We start from the raw sequence: 19,935 nt of genomic DNA, 5'->3' as shown, positions 1-19,935 counted from the left end.
TATTTCCCGCATTCAGATTTCCTTTCAGCGAAAATTGGAGCCAACCCCTCTTACTGCTGGAGGTCTGTACTTGCAGGTCAAGGTTTGTTAAAGCAAGGTTGTGTTCGTCGCGTGGGAAATGGAGCGACTACTAATGTGTGGAATCATCCGTGGTTACCAAGTATAGAGGACCCTTATATTCATACCACGTGTTCACCTGATGATGAGGATAGAACTGTGAACACGTTGATTGACACCACAACACACGACTGGAACAGACAGTTGATTCATGATACCTTTGATCAAAGAGATGCGGAGCTCATCCTGAAAATTCCAGTTGCTGATCATTTTGAAGATTCTTGGTGTTGGAGGGGTGACATACGGGGTGTTTACTCTGTAAAACTGGGGTACAGACTCCAGACCGACGTTAGCACAATTGCAATGGAAACTCGTGAAGCATGGCGTCGATTATGGAAACTAAAAATACCACCTAGTGTTCAAAACTTTTTATGGCGCTGTTTGCATGGTGTCATTCCTACAATGGTGGCGTTGAGGAGTCGAGGTATTGAAGCTGATATGTCTTGCCCGTTGTGTAGGCAGTCCAATGAATCACTTATGCATCTGTTCTGCGAATGTGGGCTCGTGATTCCTTTGTGGCAGGATATAATGCAGTGCAATTTGCCAGGTACTATTACAGACTTTGCGGCTTGGATGGCTGGTAATATTGCACTCTCTGATAATGCCTCCAACCTTAATTGTATTGCTCTATGGTGGTGTATATGGCGGAGTCGCAATGAGATTGTTTGGAACAATAAATCTTGGCAGCCAGCACACATCAAGTTGGAAGTAGCACGTCTTGTACATGAATGGCAGGAGAGAATGGAAGCTTTGAAAGGTGGTGGCGCAAGGCTGGAAAATACTTCTGCATCAAACACGGTGTCGGCTGATATGTTTATGCTATATGTCGATGCAGCGGTTTTTACAGCCACACATGAAGCTAGCTACGGTGTGGTGATTACACAAGCAAATGGTAACTTTGTCGCAGCGAAGAATGGCCAGGTACAATGCATGGATGATGTTCATTTAGCTGAGGCCATAGCTATCAAGGAAGCTCTCTCTTGGGCTAAGGAGAGAGGTATTTTAAAAGCTAGAGTACACTCTGATTGCCAGATGATATGTAAGTTGCTCAATGGCTCTTTACCAGACTATACCTACGCCGGCTGTATCCTAAGTGAATGCCGAGATCTTCAACGACACTTTGATATAGTGTCTATTCAGTATGTTTCGAGATCAGTGAATATGGCGGCTCATGCTTTGGCTAGAGCGGCACGTTCGCAACCTGATCCTATGATTTGGTCTATTTCTTTACCGCGTTGTATTGAACATTTGTTTTAATGAATTTGAGTTATGTGGTTTTCAGAAAAAAAAAAAAAAAATTATTGTAAGTGGATTGTCGTTTGACTTGGAATTAGCGATATGATCACTCTATTAATTATGCTGTGATGGCTAAATTATTTTATTGACCCTCATTTGCTATTGCAAATAAAAACAATTTCAGGAAACAAATTAAAACGTGAGTCTATTCTTTAAAATATATATAGTGACCATTACTTGTAGTTCAAGGCTACTCATATATAAGCCTTAGCAATCCAAGCCATTTATATATATCCTCTCTCTCTCTCACTGAATTTCTCTCTCTATATCTCTCTCTCATGGATTGCAGCATGCTTAACCTTCATGATAATGGAGTAAGGAAAGAAGAGGAAACAATATCACTGAGCGATTTCCCGACAAACGGCGACGAATCTGGAGAGAGCATTGAAACGCGATCGTCGTCTGAGGTTTTTGAGTTCCTTAGCGATTTAACGTGCGAGATGTCCCACGCAGACGACATAATCTTCTGCGGGAAACTCGTGCCGTTGAGAGCCCATCCTGTTTCTGCAATCCACGGCGAGAAATGCTTCGCCGGAGAAAATGGGAAACAGAGCGGCGGGTTCTATCACCGGAGATGCGAGTCCTCGTCGGAGTTAGGGAGTAGTAGTAAGAGCGAGAGAGGTCGGCACGTGAGGAGCAGCCGGTCTCTGGATTCTGGAAAGTTCCGGAGAAGTCCGGGGTCTGGATCGTCGGCGGCGGCGGCGGCGAAAGGTGAGAGTTCCAGTCCGAGGTTAAAGATACAGAAGCCGAGGTGGTACGTTCTGATGTTTGGGTTGCCGCGGGAAATGGAGCTGAGAGATATTAAGAACCGGCAGGTCCGCCAGAACAACCCGCTTTGCCGGATGTTTCCGTCGCCGGAGTCGTGCAGTAGTGCTTCTCCGGTGAGGCGCAGTGACCGGAGAACCTCTTGGGATTTGCTAAAGGTTTTGAGCTGCAATGATCCTGCAAGTGTTGCTGTCACGACGTCGTTTCGGTGCATGTCACAAGCATGACCACCCTCTAATTTAATTTACTAATTTACAGTGTCTAGTATTATGATTTACGGTTTTGTTATTTTATATAATTTTAAAATTTATAAAATTTGTATATATATGTGTGTGTCAAAGCATTTTTGTCACATAACACTTTTTCTCCTTTTCTTTACCTAATTCAATTTGCGTGATCAAAATACAATTGTTATGTTGTGCAACCTTGTGTACAATGAATGGTGCATACATGTCTAGATTCATAATTTCTATACTGCAGATTCATAATATCTGTATTGTAGATTCATAATTTCTGTACTGTAAATTCATAATTTCTAAATTGTATAGTTATCAAATTATGAACATATAGTTATGTGATTTGTGAATACAGAGTTCAACAATTGTGAATATGAACATCGAAAATTATATATAAACATATAGCTCTATAATTATGAACATGTAGCTCTATAATTATGAACATATATTTATAAAATTATGAATTTACAGTATAGATTTTATAAATCTACAATATAGAAATTATAAATCTACACTATAGAAATTATGAATCTAGACATATGTGCACCATGCATGGTTCACACGGTTGCAGAACATAATTTGCCATCAAAAGATGCTTTTCTATTATTATTATTATTATTATTATTATTATTAACTTTTAGAAAGCAACATGAGAATAAAAAGTATTTTCGACAAAGTGCCTTGTACTTGAAGGCAAATAACTAAAGTTTAAGAACAAAAGCAGATCAGATGCAATAGATAAATTTCATTCAATAATATTTACCAAGATTATGTGGTCTAATGGTACTCGGGTTAGACTTTCATTTGGAAGGTTATGAGTTTGAGTGTCAGTGAAGGTGTTAAAATTAGATCAACTTCAATTAACCCAAATAATTAGGGTTTGCTACAATTTTGGACCAAGATATAATTAATTGAATCCTGCTACATATACTTTTATTGTCTTCTTAATTACTCCTTAGTATATTAAGTAGTCATTAAGTCTATAGTGCGACTTACTTTATTTTTTCCTTACCTGCTATCTAGCTAATCAATAAAATTAAATTATTGTGTTAGACCAATCATTTGCAATAGTTGATAAGCAAATCGTAGAGAAATCTAGACAGGATTAAAGATCAATAATAATAATAATAATAATAATAATAATAATAATAATAATAAAGAATAACTGACACAAAGATTTACATAGTTTGGCAATAAAACAATTCTTTTATTATAATGATAATAGTTAATACATCTCTAAAGTTATAACATCAATATTTATATGTACCCCTATGAGTCATACACAGTACAAACATTCGACTCGTGTAAAGAAAGAGTCATGTTAAAATTTTAAGCCCCAAGTGCCCAAATATTACGACTCTGTTTAGTAACATAATTAATTTATTAGTCAATTTTGACTTATTTGACCACAAATAGCTGTTTAACTTGGTTAAACAATCAATATGAATGTTTGATTAATTAATTTTTCGTAACAGCTTATTCCTCCAAAATGCTAAAATTCAAAAAACTGCTCAAAGCAACTTTTTGAGAAAATCATTTTGCATGTAATCTGCTATATTATGTAACAGTTAATTTACCAAATACTTTTTTACAATTAACTAATATTATCAACTAATCAAACTTACTAACTCAATCGGCTAATTGCGTTAAAAATAGATATTTCATTCTGAAATTACAAATTGTATTTTTTTTCTAATTCTACTAATGATAAATTATTAATAAATGCTTCATGGAGAAGAGAAGACAGGACATATTCATTTTAGGGCACATATTTGATGGTGGATGATGGTGTCCTCAGCTGTGCCTTAAAAGTTGATTGATCATAAATGGGACCCTTCAAAATCAATGTTGATCACGAGTATTGAGAGTGTTGTGGAATCCTCATTCATTTTTATACTACGTGGCAGTTATAAATTATTTTATTTTAATGTTGTTGTCCCCCTCTACACTAGTCATTTTCATCACTTGAAATTTTGTCCCATCTTAATTAATTTATACTGAAATTAATAAATTCAAACACAGTTATTAATAGAGCAATATAATGTTATTTGTCACGTTCTTTGTGATCGAGAAATAAACTTTATTTTTATAAAAAAATATTAAAATACTCTCCGCTCTTTATTTATTTATACACACACCTTAAGTCACTTTTAAAATCAATTCATCAGAGCATTCCCAATAGTTGTAGTTTTTAAGGAGTTTTTACATGTATGATTAAGAAAGTGAAAATTGGAGGGACGGAAAAAAAAAATGAAAACAAAATTTGATATTTAAAGAACAAAGTTTGAGCAAAATCAGCTCAAAGATAAATTTCGAAATTTAGATTTGGCCGCCAACAGGATAAGCACATGAGATACTAAATAATATTATGATTTATAATATAATGCATTCAACAACCCAAAAAAAATTTAAAAAACGATCATTTACGTACAACAACTATAAATAATTACAATAAGGGTTAAGGGCAAGGAGCTTTGTTGTATAGTTGGATCGATCCTCTAAATTTTTAGCCATATTGTGTTGATAGAATAACAATTTTAATATTTAATTATTCAGTGCAAGAATGTATATTCCTTGAAGTTTTAACCACATTACAATATTTGTTCTCCAATGTTATAGTTTTAGTTCTTACATTGTGGATTAATACTAATTTTAGTCATTAATTATTTGGTTTTTGCTATGTTTGACAAATCTAGTTGAAAAGGTAGCTGAAAGCTAAAAAGTTATAAGTTAGAAGCTGAAAACTGAAAAGTTATTAACTAGCTGATTATGCTTAAAAGTGTGTGGTAAACTTAACTTTTTGATAAGCTGATAAATGTAAAAAGACTAAAAATGACATTTTCATAAAATTTAAATGATGTGATTATTATATTATTTTTATATTATTAAATATATGAGATATATTTAATTTATAAAAAAAAAGTTTTTGTTTTTATAATATATATGAGATATATATTAAATTTAAAAAAAAAAATTAATTGTGAAGGGTAAATGATGTCATTTATTTATGAACGGATGATTAGAGTTAGAACTTTAAGGAGTTGCTAGCTAGAGGGTGAAGAGTCGTGGAAGAGAATGAATAAAAAAAAATAGGAGAAGAAAAAAATGCCAAAATGATTTTAATTGGGAAGGATAAAAGATGTTTATTTTAATTGGAAAGCTACTAGCTTATTTTTGAAACGCTACCTAAAGTAACTTTTTTCAAAATAAGCTCTTATTTTAAGCTACTAGTTTATTTTGAAAACATTACCAAACAGAGCATATAGCTTATTAATAACTTAAGATAAGCTATAAGCTCTGTCAAACAGAGCCTTGAAATAAAACTGATCAATTTCATAAATATTATATATTATGAATAGAGTTAATTCTATTTTTGGTCCTATATTTATAGATGATAGTCCATTTTTAGTCTCTTTTTATCAAAACATCCTCTTTTAGTCCTAGCATTATTGTGACATAACCAATTTTGGTCCTCCATCAACAAAATCATTGAAATTTCATTAAATACAAGGGCAGTTCAATCTTTTCAATACAAAGTGTGTTGACCTGTTATATTTTTTATGTTTATTTTTTTGAAAAAATTCATAATTGAAGACGGAAATTTCATTGTATTCAACGGTATTTAAACTGTTTTGTTAATAGAGAATCAAAAATAATCTTGCCACAATAATAATAATAGTACCAAAAGATAATGTTTTGAAGAAAAAAAAAGACTAAAATTGAACTGTCACCTATAAATTCAAGATTACAAATGAAATTAACTGTATATAATACCCTTAACTAAAAAGAATCAATACATTCACGTAAAATTGCTTTTGATAAAAATTGAACCCACACACTCAAGAAAGTAGGTCAACTATAGTATATTTTTTATTTTTGTCAGTGCGCAAATTAAAGATAAAATGCATAAAATAACACACGTATAACGTTTATTAATAATGTAATTTAAATTTTAGTAGGATGAACTGCTCTCTTTAATCAATTTGACCATATATATGATGCGGTTTTTATAACTTAGTTTTGGCATATGATTCGTATTTAGGTGGAGCGTCGTTGATAAACAGCCCGCCATGTGCTTACATCACAATGTTCTTTGGTCAAGAAAAGACAAATTGCTTATTGCTATGCTTTACCTCAAACTTTGACCTTAAAAAATAAAAACCTCAAAGTTTGAAATGGCATTATTATTAGTCATAATAAAAATAATAATGGCCATTATATTGGTGGCCTGGTCGGTCATCGGCACGCGAAAATGCACCATATGTTTTTGAAAGGTTCATAAAAATTTAAAATTGAATTGATGGATGCATCACACAATTGTAGTGGAAATTTATTAAATGCGGAATTAATGCATAGTTTTATGATTTGGATAGCACGTTGATTTATAGATGGCAATGGTTTTTTATTTATGAAAAAATAGTTAAATATGTCCATAAACTTTACTCAAATTAATTAAATTCATAAAATTTTAAAAATTGTAATTAAACCCAAAATCATGTTATTTTGAAGCATTGAAACCTAAAAACTGATTGGTAACCGGTAATTATATGTTACCTAAGGTTCCGGCGATCTTTCTATAATTTTCCAATCACAATCACCGGCGATCGGCAATTGGACGATCGCCGATCGCATTTGGAGAAGGCGATCTAACTGGTCACCTTCTCCAGAGAAGGAAAGGGCAAACCAACTTGGGGCAAATTATGCCCTGGACCCGTGTCCACAGTGAGTTGTGGACACGGACCCAAAACGACGTCGTTTTTCAAAAAAAAAAAAACGCGTCATTTAGTTATAAAAAAAAAAAAAAAAAAACATCGCGCGCGTTTTGCCGTTAACGGCGTTATTTTTTTTTTTTTGGACTATGAATGTACAGTTATGCCGTTATGAATGTACAACTATGCCGTTATGAATGTACAGTTATGCAATTATGAAATTATGAACACAGAGCTCTAACATTATGAACTTACAATTATGAACATATATAGTGATAAAATTATGACCATGGAGCTTTAAAATTGTGAATATAGAGCTTCGAAGATTATGAATGTACAGTTATTGAGTTATGAATCTACAGTTATGGAGTTATGAATCTACAGTTATGAGATTATGAATCTACAGTTATGGAATTATGAATGTACAGTTATTGATCAAATTATGAACAAAGAGCTCTAACATTATGAACTTACAATTATGAACATATAGTGATAAAATTATGAACATAGAGCTCTAAAATTGTGAACATAGAGCTTCGAAAATTATGAATGTACAATTATAGAGTTATGAATGTACAGTCATGGAGTTATGAATGTACAGTTATGGAGTTATGAATGTACAGTAATAGAGTTATGAACGTACAGTTATGGAGTTATGAATGTACAGTTATTAATAATATAATAATAAAATTATGAACATATACTCCTATAACGAAGCGGTCTGAAATTAAAAAAAAAAAAAAAAAAAAAAAAAAGATAACAGTGCTTAACGGCACTGTTACCCGTGTCCAGCAAGCATGCTGGACACGCGTCCAACGCATAACGATTGCCAACTTGGTCACCTTCTCTGGTGACTGGAGAAGGCGACCAATTTGGTCGCCTCCTCTAAATGCAAGTGATTGTGGCCAGAATATTATGGAATGGTCGACAGAACCTTAGGTTACTTGTAATTACAGGTTATCAATCGATTTTTTGGGTTTCAATGCTTCAAAATAATATGTTTATGGGTTTAATTACAACTTTTAAAAGTTTTAAGGCCTAATTAATTTTTTGAGTAAAATTCAAAGGCCTATTTCACTTTTTCTCTTTTTTTTTTTATTTATTATTGTTTATTTGTTTTTATCAAATGATATTACTATATCAAAGTGGTTAAGGGTGTTGATCTCTCATCTTTCTTTTTTTTTTATTATTTTTTTTATAAGTACAAGTAGCATAAGATATATATAGCCTGCAAAGAAGTGCTCTCTTGGCTCTGGGATCGTGGCGTTACCTCCGTCGAGTTATATACTGACTGCTCCAATCTTCAACATTATGTCTTCTGCATGCGTACATCTCCTTTCTTATGTTGGTTTTGCAATTAATTTACGTATGTTTTTAATGTCATCTTTTACTCGTTGCATTAGTTTAGTCCCTAGATGTGCGAATCAAGCGGCTCATACACTTACTACTCAGTCTGTTTTTCTGTACTGAATGGGACGAGATCCCTCCTGACTCTATTTCTGTTTTGGTTCATTAATTATACCACTCTTAGTTGGCTTTTCAAAAAAAAAAGTAGCATAAGATATGCAAAATTCGTATTCCATATTCAAACAATGATCATCACTTTAAAATATATTTTATTAAACAATTTTGGTTTTAAATTATCTTCTGTGACATATTAGAGCAATAAATTCCCATTTGTTGTAAGGTATTTAGTTTTCTCGAGTGAATTGTTGTGTCATTTTTTTTGCGGAATGCAATTCTCTAGCATTTTTACAGGTGTAATCTTTTAATATTAAATATATAAAATGTTAATACTAAAAGTGCATATTTAGTATTTAAGTTTGTATAGTAATGTTGGTGATAATTACAAAAATGCCATCACATTTCTTTTAAATCTGATTTGATGCATTCAATTTTTTCAGGTATAAGGTTGAGATTAATTTTTAATTTTCTCTTGAGGACTTATTCTCATATGATCCTTTTATATATATATATATATATATATATATATATATATATATATATATATATGGGATGAAATGCGAACAGGGTTTCCTATGCGGCTAGTATGAATTGCAACATTAAGTATGCACAAATGCACCATATAATACTCGAAAATGCACCATAATAAAATGTAGAAATGCATCACACACGAAAATACACAACACCTAAGGGGGTGTTTGGTTGGCATGAATTGCGTTAGAGTTTAATTGCAATTCAATGAAATGATAAACTACATTGTTTGGATGGAGGGAATTGCAATTCCCTCAATTCATTGAATTGCAATTCATAGGTCCCCCTATGAATTGCAATTCAATGAATTCATGCAAAGGGAAAGGAAAAGAAAAGACATATTTGTCCTTGAATGTTATTATTAATATTATTACACAAAGGGTATTTTAGTCTTTATATCACTTATTTCATTTTCATTATTCCTCCCTACCAAACAATGTAATTGTAATTCCTACTTTATTCTCACCTTATTCTTTTCCCACCGAATTACAATTCCTTTCCCCCTTAAGGATCATTTGGTTCACGGAATGTCAGATTACCTTAGGGAATGTTAGATTGCTGGGAATATTAGATTACTGGAAATGTTAGATTCCTGTGTTTGGTTAAAATTGGGGTATGTAATATAATCATGTTTAGTTTAGGGTTATCTTTTATACACACTATAATATCCTTAAGATAACCAAGATTATCTTACATTACCTAAGATTTTGAAGGGAATCACACTCCCTTCAAAATCCTATGTGGAGGGAATATGACATTCCTTGGGAATGTCAAATTTCCTAAGATAATATGAACCAAACACCGGAATGTGAGCTTTGGAATGTCACATTTCCATGGTTATGTTATATAACCTTAACCAAACGCCCCCTTAATTTCTTCCTTCCAACCAAACGACCCATATTGGTGCATTTCCCAACACCTAATGAAAGCTCTGGCCACACACACGGTAAAATAAAAATTAGAATGATTGGAAATGCTGGGTGCAGTGACGGTTCCTCAACTTTTTCTAGGCAATAGGCATGCCAGGAGCATTCAGATAAAAAATAAATAAATAAATAAAAACTAGGCAATAGGCATGCTAGGAGCATTCAGATTAAAAACAAAAACAAAAACAAAAACAACAAAAAATAATTAGTTTTTGAATGTTTGACAACTCAAAGAAATACCTTTTTTTTTTAAGACACTCAAAGAAATACCTTAAAGAAGCTCCATCTTGAATTATTTTTTATTAATATATAAGTAGATTGATGTGTTTGTTATGTTAAATATAATATGAAAAAAATGATTCACCATTTTTTTTATAATCCAAACAAGGGTTGTACCCAAGAACACTCCTTTAGTAACCAATGTCAAGGGTCATGTAACACCCATGTCTTCCTCTTCCAGAATCCTCTGTAATGCAACCTCAAACCATGATGGCCATGGGTCATGGGAGGAACTTTTTCGCCAAAAATTTTGATACTCTAAATAGTTGAATCTTAATATCAGAGAGATTTCTTACTTACCTAGAGCACTAAAACCAAATATATTATGCAATTTTATTTACTGGACACAACGAAATACAGTTACACAGCCCTGCTATAGGTACAGGCTTACTTAAACAAGCCACAGCACAAATAACAAGCACACAAAGTCATGGAAGCCATTAGAGTCCTAATCTTTAACTTGCCATGATTCATATTCTATGATGGCTTTACAATTCCTCTTTTTTTTTTTTTGTTGAATAAAATGGAAGAAGATTGAACTCGAGAACATTGACCTACCTATTACAATGCTATTCCACGTAAATATTTGTCTTCGACTCCAACTTCTGAAAATAATAGGCACTTTGCATTTTATATTGTAGGGCACTCCCCATACCAAAAGAAAAATAGAAATCCTGACCTTTAATTCCTAGGAAACTCAAAACCAGAAGCATAGCTCCACTGCCTGCAAAACAAACAATGTTGACAAAGATTTATCTTCCAGCTAAAAATATTAAAATGGTTTCAACAAAATATAGTGCTGTAACACGATGGGCAAGTAATATGCTCTTGTTTCTTTTTCAAGTAGGATTATGCTCCAATTACAAGCAAATTTAGTTGCAATGTGAGGAAACCATTCAATAATTCATTTAGTTCATACGACAAGTAATGGTGTCCTTTTATCTACATATATTATATATATCATACCAAACCCCGCTCGGTTATATGACTAGAGATGTTGGATATTAGGAGAAACAAACTACATTGGAACAAAATAAATGCAGCCAAATTTAGAGGGCCGAGATGGTTACCTGAAGAAACAAGATAAAATAGGGGCTAAAAAGAACATTCAATGAAGAATAAAAATGGGCGACTTCAAGAACTCTCCAGTTTTCCATTTTTTTGTTTTCTGAAAGCGGTTGACTTTGAACAGAAAACTGTTCTCTATTTTCTTTATATATATATATATATATATATATATATATATATATAAACTGAAAAACTCTCCAGTTACTAAACAGGCCCTAAGATGGTCTAGAAGCATTCAACAAAGATGGGAAATATTCCTTATGAAAGAGTGATTAAAAAGAACCCCAGAATAATGAGTAGATAAAAAGAAAATAACTGAAATGATAAAATAAATGAGAAGCTTAACACTGAATTGACCCAAGATACAGCAGAGCAGAGATAGAGGATTCATATAGCCAACCAAGAATGATGGGGTAAGGGTTGAATTCAATTACAGGCAACCATAAATGTCATGCATCTGACTATTGTCCTACAATTTTGCATTATCAAGATATATAAATAATAAAATCGTCTTTGAATTGATAATGGAAGGGGTGAACATGGCTAAACAGCACTCTTTCCCTTATAGCGTGCAGTTTAAGAGAAAAAAAAATTCTTTTTCTCAAAATAATTATAGTACAATTTACATAGTATGCTTAGTCATCTATTTTCTTGCAATCCACAAGAAAATGGGTTAACCAATTCTGCACACACAATTTTCAACTCAGCACATAATCACAAGCAAAGCCAGATGTATTTACAAGGAGAATCAGAATTTAAACAATTCTAAGGACATAAAGGTGTAGAATCACTTTCCAGCCAAAAACACAACAGAAAACAATGTTGAGGTCTGCATGGCACACGCACCAAGACCACGCAGATCCCAATTCTTGTACTCCCTACTGTAAAAGTTTACATTCTCCAACTTCTGTTCTTTTTTGCTTTGTGTCTTACAGATAAAATGATAACTGGATGTTTAAATAGTAAGCATTGCTTGTGAACTTGATTCAGTCAAATCACATAACAAGAGAAAGGACTCAAAGGAGTGTAAGGGAATGCCAGAAAGGTGAAATCTTGAAGTAAAGCTCTCTAATTGTGAAATGATATATACACAATCCCACTTGTGTACATCAAAAACTACAGAACAAGATTGCAACACATTCTCCAACCTTCAGTTCTTTTGCTCTTTTATCATTGAAAAAACAGAGAAAGGATAGTTGGCTATTTAAATACTAATCATTGGCTCATTGCTTGTGATTGTGAACTTGTGCAGTCAAATCATTAATCACATACCAAGAGGTAATGCTAGGAAGGCCAGAAAGGTGAGAAATAAAGCTCTCCAATATGGCAAACTTAAGGAGTGAACAGTTCATGAAGGAGGTGACTGTTAGAGATAAGAACAAAGGTATGCTTTATTGACTGAAACTTAAGAAAAAGAACAGGAAGTCACAAGACTTTCCCCAACAAGAGTTTTAGGCTCTTGCCCCACAAGAGTTTTAGGCTCTTGCCTAGCTACTAAAGCTTAAAGACTATGGAAGATTATTGGATGATTTACTCTCATCTAGAGATTCTAATTTATAGTGCTAGGAAATAAATAATTATAGAAAGGAGATGATTGTGGAGATGATTGTTGAGATGATTATGCCTCTATCTATTTTTGTCAAATCCCTTGAGTTAAGCCTTCCTTGTATATTCTGATTTGCCTGATTTGCATCCTTCCTTTTTTTTCTGAGTAAACCATCTCTTATTTTGGGTGCGTATCAGTGACCATTTTGGGCTGGAAAAGGTTATACAATGGCAATTACCATCCTTCCTATCATGGTATCAACATGTTTTTAATTTCCCAGTGAGATTTAGGCTAGAAAGTGACTCAAATTGCTATGTGTTAAATTAAATATTAACAAGTAGTATGATTTTTTCAATAAGCAAAGTACACAACTTACAATGTTCTAATACAAGCTAAGAAAATATAAGCTGTATGAAGTAGAAGGCTATAAACTATAGATAATTCCTCTCCATTGATCTACATGATCTTGCATCTTCTCAGTAATTTCTTTGTAGATGAGAGAAACAGTTCTTGGAGTCTTGGACAGGATACATATGTCAGAAAAATGAGAGAAATTCCAGCTTATTCAATAGTGTCTTGGGATACTTCTAAAACTTGGTTTGTACACTTGTTCTAGACTGACTTACTAGAGTCTTAGCTTATAACAACTTAATACTGCATTACTGCCACACTAACTTAAAAAACTAGAATGCAGCATAAATTTTCCAAATATATCTCCAATAAATATATAAACATGAAAACGAGATGGCATCTTAACAAAATATTTAAGCTATTAATTTAATTGAAGATCTAGAGGTAATGGACATGTACCTGTCTTCTACTCTAGCTTGGGTGAGAACAGAATTCAACTTCCACCTAAGCTGAACAAAGTAAGAAAGGCACTACAAAAACAAAATAAACAAGTCAATATGTAATAAACCAAACCAAAGCCTTTTTCACACAATGTGGGGTTTGCCTGAGGTTCAAATACAAGAATAGATAAACACTAGAATAAATCAAAGCAATAGTAAAAACACACAAACATACATACAACAGTACATGACTACATGTATGTATATGTATATAGCATAATTTCTTATCCGTAACTAATTAATTCAATTGAGAGATTTATGGAAAAATCTTGTACAAAAGAATTTAATTCTCACACGGCAATACATTTCATGTTACAGAATCACTTTCTTTATATTGAAGCTAGAAGAAACATGAAATTAAGATCACATAGATTATGGAGTACTTGAATAATACATTAAAGCATCCCCAATTAGAGTCCTCTATGTTTCAAAATTTGCTTATGATTCTGACCGATAAAACCTTGGACATATTCATCAGCCGTTTGAGAAGTAATCTTGTTCTTTAGTGGGTAGTAACTTATTCAAAGTTTAACCAGTAAAAGAAAGTTACAGAAAAGGCCAAAGATAGTTAAAAGCAAGGATTGTGAAACAACAAGTCATAGGAACAAGGTCACTTTTTTCTACACAAACACATCTTTAAGTATCCCTCTTGCTTTATTTTCTTTTGTCTTTCCCCATCACTGGAAAGTAGTGGATCTTTGCCACTGACCAGACCACCATCCTAATGACTTCTAACAATTCTAATATCAATACACACGCAAATAGACAAACACACACAAGCACGCACACACAGATATATTCAGACCCAAGAAACAGAACATCACAGTCCAAAATCTGCAAATGCTGTTTGTAGAGGAGCTTATGGACTACAAACAAATATATTGTATATTAATTAGTTGAGTTAATATTTGATGCATTGGCAGTATAGTTTAATACATTGTCACTGAACCACATCCTGCCACTTCATTAAAAAAAATCAATTCAAATAAGGGTTTCAACAATTTTGAATTGGATTTTCAGTTAGGTGGCATCATGAGGTTCTCTAACAGTGTATAATAATAAATTTTACTTCTTATTAGGTTTATTAAGTATTGTCTTGTCATAAAATTCAATATGAGAAGGAGCTTACCCACTAGGAAAATGGTCAGCATCAAAATAAGCATCAATCGAATCGAACGGCTGGATCGCAATGTCAATGGGGCCTGTACTTGTCTGTAACCAGTAAGCTGTCCCAAAAGCTGCACATTACATATTCTCATACATTTAAGGCACCATTAAATTTTTACCAATACATTTAGGATACTATTAAAGCAAACCAAAAAACAGGCATAAATTCAAATCAAGATTTTGTAAAAAGAAAAAAGACAAAGACAAAGACAGCAAAAGCATACACTCAACGATAAAACATACACACACACACACACACATTGCAAAGGAACAGTCTTTAAAACAACTATAAAACTTTACCTGATTTATCCAATTTAATCTCATCAACTGGGCATCTCTGAGCATTCCTCCCTTTGCTTGACGATGATCTTCACATCGTGGCCTCCAAAAGGAAGGTTTAAAGCCCTTTTCTTTGGGTGTGATCTCAGTTGACATAGATGTAGCCATTTGTCCATATCCATTATCAATCACAATCTCCAATGCACTATTATTAACTGCATTCTCAGAACTAAGTAGTCTATCAGCTTCATAGTTTTTATCATGCATGGATTGAGAAATTTCAATAATTTCTTGCTCTCTGGTGAAATGAGCTGCCATGTTACATGTGATAGCATCTTGATTCAAAAGATTTCTCTTGGCCACTTCAGCATTTAGATCAAAATCATTTGTTGTTTTATGATCCTCCAAAAGAGATTCCGTAGTACAAAGGACCTTGGGATGCTCATCCTTCATAGTTTGTGAGGATCCTGAAAGAAACTGTGCTAAATCATCACATTCATTATCATCCAATCTCACCCATGTAAGAGGTTTCTTCCCTTCAATGTTGTAGGATTCTCGTAAGGCTGCTTCAACACGGGAAATTTGAGCTTCCATTGCAGAAACAAAGTTTCTATGCCTGGTCATCGTAATCTCGTCAGCACGATTTCTGTAGCTCAGCCTAACCGCCTTCTCAAACTCATCCAGCTAATTTTGCAGTCAAAGAAAGCACCAAATTACTCTCTAGGAAAATTAAAGAACCATGCTAGTAACATCTCATTAAAGAAAAAGTCATTTCACAAGTAACATCAATATATATATATATATATATATATATATATATATATATAGAGAGAGAGAGAGAGAGAGAGAGAGGAGTGAAAAGAGACAAATTTAAGACAGAAGAACCTTACCTGCCATTTTGCTGTGCCTAAAGCCATCTGAAGCTCTCCCCGGAGCTCATCTATAAACTGAGGTGCTACCCCTTCTCTCCTCTCTCTTACCCAGGTCCTATAAGCTGATTCCATTCTAACAAAGAAAAAGACTCTTAAAATTAAAATAAAAATCACATCAAGCAATTTGTTTTAACCTTTAGGAATGAAATCCAATTTCTACTGAACCAAAATGATAAATTTTATTTGATAAAACATTCAAGAGAAAGAAAAATCAAAAACAAAAGACAAAACAACAGATAGATAAACAAATCAATAACCAGGACTTCATCCAACCCATTTATTATAATCGTTATAATTTCTTTTTCTTCCACCTTTCCCATTTTCACTTGTGCATATGCCAAAACAAAAAAATATATATATACATAAATATGGGTATATATTACAATAATAAAGTAGCTACTCAACCACCCACCAAACCCTTTATAATGAAAATAAATCCGAGTAGGTACGCAAAATTTTCCAGAAAAAATAACTTTAAGCAAAAAAAGAACTACAGGGGAACAACGGATACAAAAGTACATACGCATACGCATAAAACGAATAATAATTAGGAAAAAAAATAGAAATCAAAATGAAAAGACATACATATCGGCAGATTTCTGAACCTCCTCGGCAGCGGAGAAGAAGATGTCCTTCTGCCATAAGTCAAAACTGTTGGCGACCAGCATCTTTGCTTCTCTCGTCTCCCCAATTCAACAAATTGGCCACCGCCGATTCAAAATCAAATTCCTGTGTATATATAATAATAATACGGGAAAAGAGAGGATTGAGATGCGCACAAGTTAGCTAAATCCTGGTCGGTGTTGTCTTCTCTTCTTTGCTGAGAAGGCGAAGCAAAGAAGGAAGAGAGAGAAAGAAAGCACAGAAACAGAGAGAGAGAAAGAGACGTATGAGCGAATCTCTTCCCCCTTCCCTCTCCCCTCTTCTTCTGTCTTTGCTTTTTCTCTATTCTCTCTCCCCCTAGTATTTGGGTCCGTTTATAGTTGGGAATTTTTCCTCATTTTACCAAACAACTCGCGCCTGTCTTATTTCACCTTGCGGAGACCATATCTAGCTCAAAAAGAGGTTTTTGAATTTTTAATCCCATCTTTGTAATCAAGATTGATCCGCGATTTTCAAATCTAATAATTTCAATACACGACTATTATTTTTATTAAAAAAGTGGTCTTTCTAACTCATTTTTTATCAATTTCTTACCAGAAAAAAAAAATACATTTTAAATAATAATAAAATAGATATTTACATTGACCTTGCAATTTCAGGTCATTGTAGGCCTCTTATTCTTACCAAAGTCAGAATAAGAAGTCAACAGCAGTCCGAGATTGCAAGGTCAATGTAAAATTTTATCCCTGCTTGAAATGAAGAATTTTTTCTCCAGCGAAAAATTGGCAAGAATGACCATTTTGCAACAAAAATAATAGTCGTGGACCGAGATTGCAAGGTTTGAACGTCGCAGATCAATTCTGAGAGTGTCACTATAGTCGTGAGACCAAAAGTACAAAAAAAAATATACAAATAAAAATTTAAATTAAAAAAAAAAAAAAAAACTCTTAGCTCAAATTAATGTTACTTTCCAGTTTTCATCCCTTACATTTTTTTTGATTAATAATTTTTGTGGTAAATAAATATACGTGGACATTATTAAAAAAATGAATAAGAGTCAAATACGCCATTGAACTACACACAATAATGCAATTAGGTCACTGAACCTAAAAATACAACAATTAGGTCACTAAACTAACCAATTTCTTTCAATTAGTCTAATTTACAGGTTTTGCAGGTTAGTAACAGATCACTCAAAAAATTTAAAATATTTTTAAAAATAATAAATTACAATATATTTTTTAAAAAAAAAACGTTTCTTCGTCTCCATGGCCGGAGACGAAGAAACTCTTCGTCTCCATGGCCGGAGATGGAGAGTCTCTTCATCTCCGGCCATGGAGTTCTCTTCGTCTCTGGCCAGGGACGAAGAGTTTCTTCGTCTCCGCCATGGAAACGAAGAAAGTTTCTTTGTCGTCTCCGGCAGAGACGAAGAAACGTTTTTTTAAAAATATTTTTTAATTTATTATTTTTAAAAAATATTTTAAATTTTTTGGGTGACCTGTTACTAACCTGTAAAACTTGTAAATTAGATTAATAGAAAAAAATTGGTTAGTTTAATGGCCTAATTGTTGTTTTTTTAGGTTCAATGGCCTAATTGCATTATTGTGTGCAGTTCGATGACCTATTTGACCCTTATTCCTTAAAAAAAATTATATTATAATAATACATCATCACTTTTTATAGACTTGTAGTTATACTAAAATTATGTATATATTGGATTACACACAATAAGTATTTCACATACAGATCAATGAATGCAACAATGGTGGCTATTTTAAAATTTTTTCATTTTTTGGATTTGTCAAATTAATTGCAGTTGAATAAGTTCTCCGCTAAGGCTCAAACTTACAATCTCCCATATGAAAGTCCGACCCGGGTGCCATCTGTGCACAAGGTGCTTGGCATATATTTAATATTTAATTACAAGATAGTGCAAAAAAAAAAAAACAATGGACAATGTAGTGAATATAATCAATTAATGAATTTGAATGTAAGGAATATTTGCATTAGAGAAAATAAAGACAATATAACTAATGAAATTATTTCTCTTATTTAATTTATTAATAATGTATATATATATATATATATATATATATATATATATATATATATATATATATATATATATATATATAGATTAGCGCTCAAATGCGGCAGTGGCTTTAGGTGCGGCGGTGCGGCTATATCAGCATCGTCCATTTTGCTTAATCTAACGGCAGCGGCTAATTTCTGAAGATTTAAAGATTTAAGCGCGTCCTGATAAGTGGGGGGTGTTATGGTAATTGTAGTGGTCATTTATATCGACCGCTTGTCAGAATACACCAACAGTGTTAACAAAAGACACCAATAGTGTTAGGAAAAAGCACCACAATGAAATGCACAAATACACCAAAAAACACACAACACACTCAAAAAATACACCATATAACTCACCACCCCAATGGTGTATTTCTGAACACTGTGTGGTGCTTTTATTCATACCTAATGGTGTGTTCTGGTGATGCATATCTAATTTGTGACATGTTTTTTTGGTGTGCATTTTCTAACATGGATGGCGTATATTTGTATAACTATTAGTGCACCCGCACTGACCGCATGGGAAGGCGCGGGCGCACCTAAACTTGGCACCAACACGAATCCTCAAATACACCACAGTAAGGTTAATAATGCACCAATAACGAACATAAAACACACAACACTATGATTTGATCTATTCAGGTGCCCAATGACGACTTTAACCTTGCAGTTCGCGTAGTGTGAGAACGTGCGCGAAAATATCGGAAAAGCCTGGATGAATGTGATTCGTTGAATTTATCTAATCTAATGGCCTACATTTAACCGCACCGCCGCACCTAAGCGCACTGCCGCACTTGAACCTTCCTATATATATATATATATATATATATATATATATATATATATATATATATATATATATATATATATATATATATATATATATTTAATACATAATGCATTGTAGACACCTGATTCTAAATTAAAGAAATGCATATATATTATTTTTTATGCTCAACTTTGAATGTTAGGTATATTTTTGAAGAGTTAATTCCAGCAATGATCCTCCGACTATATTGATTTTCCAAAATTTGTCATTGACTTTTAATTTGGACACTTTACGTCCCTTGATTTTCAATTTCTTTCCAAT

The 19,935-nt window shown here is 33.0% G+C and overlaps 1 protein-coding gene across 3 annotated transcripts; it reads right to left on the bottom strand.

Moving 5' to 3' along the window:
- Positions 1-10,632: 10,632 nt before the first annotated feature.
- LOC109177394 lies at positions 10,633-17,193 on the bottom strand. 3 transcript variants are annotated; one of them, XR_002053575.1, is made up of 7 exons: positions 16,752-17,193; positions 16,125-16,239; positions 15,256-15,918; positions 14,918-15,026; positions 13,748-13,818; positions 11,003-11,047; positions 10,633-10,928 (listed from the first exon to the last, which is right to left on the bottom strand). XR_002053575.1 is itself a non-coding variant. In XM_019326758.1 (6 exons), exons 1-5 carry the CDS (start codon positions 16,832-16,834, stop codon positions 13,793-13,795), a joined length of 996 nt encoding a protein of 331 aa, XP_019182303.1. In that variant the 5' UTR covers positions 16,835-17,193; the 3' UTR covers positions 10,640-11,047; positions 13,748-13,792. The 3 variants fall into 3 exon arrangements, 2 of the variants coding, with proteins under 2 accessions (XP_019182303.1, XP_019182304.1); XM_019326758.1 differs by having other exon boundaries at positions 10,640-11,047; XM_019326759.1 differs by lacking the exons at positions 10,633-10,928; positions 11,003-11,047 and adding an exon at positions 13,237-13,454.
- Positions 17,194-19,935: the final 2,742 nt, after the last annotated feature.

The sequence above is a fragment of the Ipomoea nil genome, unplaced genomic scaffold, assembly GCF_001879475.1.
Source record: "Ipomoea nil cultivar Tokyo-kokei standard unplaced genomic scaffold, Asagao_1.1 scaffold0804, whole genome shotgun sequence".
Lineage (NCBI taxonomy): Eukaryota > Viridiplantae > Streptophyta > Magnoliopsida > Solanales > Convolvulaceae > Ipomoea > Ipomoea nil.
Note: the sequence above shows the minus strand (reverse complement) of the source record. Positions and strands in the feature narration are given on the sequence as shown.